General features: G+C 55.2%; 1 protein-coding gene across 1 annotated transcript in view; it reads right to left on the minus strand.

Annotated features, from left to right (window-relative positions):
* Positions 1–1288, minus strand: part of ACER3 (alkaline ceramidase 3) — a 39071-nt gene extending 37783 nt beyond the window's left edge. Inside the window, exon 1 of the mRNA XM_072401718.1 lies at positions 1129–1288. Within this exon, the coding sequence (XP_072257819.1) occupies positions 1129–1231 (103 nt within the window). The 5' untranslated portion in view covers positions 1232–1288. The remainder of the gene's footprint in view (positions 1–1128) is intronic.
* Between the last annotated feature and the right edge of the window lie 54 nt (positions 1289–1342).

Consider the following 1342-nt stretch of genomic DNA (forward strand, 5'->3'; position numbering starts at 1 on the left):
CACAGGTAAGGGGGGAAGGTATATATAGACCCCTGGCACAGGTAAGGGGGGAAGGTATAGAGCCCGAGCACAGGTAAGGGGGGAAGGTATAGAGCCCGGGCACAGGTAAGGGGGGAAGGTATAGAGCCCGGGCACAGGTAAGGGGGGAAGGTATAGACCCCGGGCACAGGAAAGGGCAGAAGGTATAGACCCCGAGCATAGAGCAGACAGAAGCTATAGACACTGGGTGCAAAGTGGGCATTTTATTATTATTAAACAGGATTTATATAGCGCCAACATATTACGCAGCGCTGTACATTAAATAGGGCATTAACCACACACAGAGACTACAGGCAGGAAGGTGACTATACCAGGTGTGGAAAGATGCTGTATACACCGGGCACAGGCAGGGCAGACATTACAGACACTGGCAAAGTGAGGGCAGGTGCTATAGACACAGAAACACTCTAGGCACGAGACACGCTGCGGGCAGGAGCTAAAAAAAACGCTGAGCGCACAGAGGGGAGGCACTAAAGACCGCGGGCATAGAAAGGGCACATGCAATATACACCGGGCAGGAAGAATAGACAGCAGGCAAAGAAAGGGCAGACAAGTTGGAATAAGAGGGCAGATGCTATATACACATAGGGTACAGGGAAGGAAGGCGCTATGGAAAGTGGGCATAGTGGGGGAGGGCACTGAGTCAGGGGTACAGAAAGGGTAAAAGCTACAGACCCTTGGGGCACAATAGGGTAGATGCTATAGATAGTGGGCACAGACAGGGCAGCAGTTATAGACAGGGGGCATAGGGAGGGCACTATAGCAAGCAGGTACAGACTATAGATGCTTGGCACAGAGGGGGGCAGAGGGTATAGAAGGGGAAGGATAAGGGCAGAGGGGTACAGAGCGGGCACCCAGTATCTATGCCAGTCACACAGAGGGCACCCAGCATTGGCACTATATAACTCTATGGTTGGCACACCATGACACCTCACATATAGGTGAACACACAGGGCACAGCACAGAGGGAGGGCAATGTACCCCCTTCCCTGGCACACACACAGGCCGCAGCCTTGGCACCCCCCGGGGTACACCGAGCCTCCTTAGGGCACTGTGCCCCCACATCACGTGACCCTTCCCGGTACTCACAGAACTCAGCGATGTAGAAGGACACGACATAGTTCTCCTCACACCACTCCAGTGTGGAGCTCGGAGGTCCCCAGTACCCGGGCCTGTCCACCGCCGGAGCCATCCTGATACCGACACTCACCGCCGCCCGGCCGGCCCGAATACTTCGCCACGCCTACACTCGCAGCTGACCACACCCACTGCTCAAGGCTAGAGGGAGGGAATGAATCGAGGG

Source organism: Pyxicephalus adspersus, chromosome 1 (assembly GCF_032062135.1).
Source record: "Pyxicephalus adspersus chromosome 1, UCB_Pads_2.0, whole genome shotgun sequence".
Lineage (NCBI taxonomy): Eukaryota > Metazoa > Chordata > Amphibia > Anura > Pyxicephalidae > Pyxicephalus > Pyxicephalus adspersus.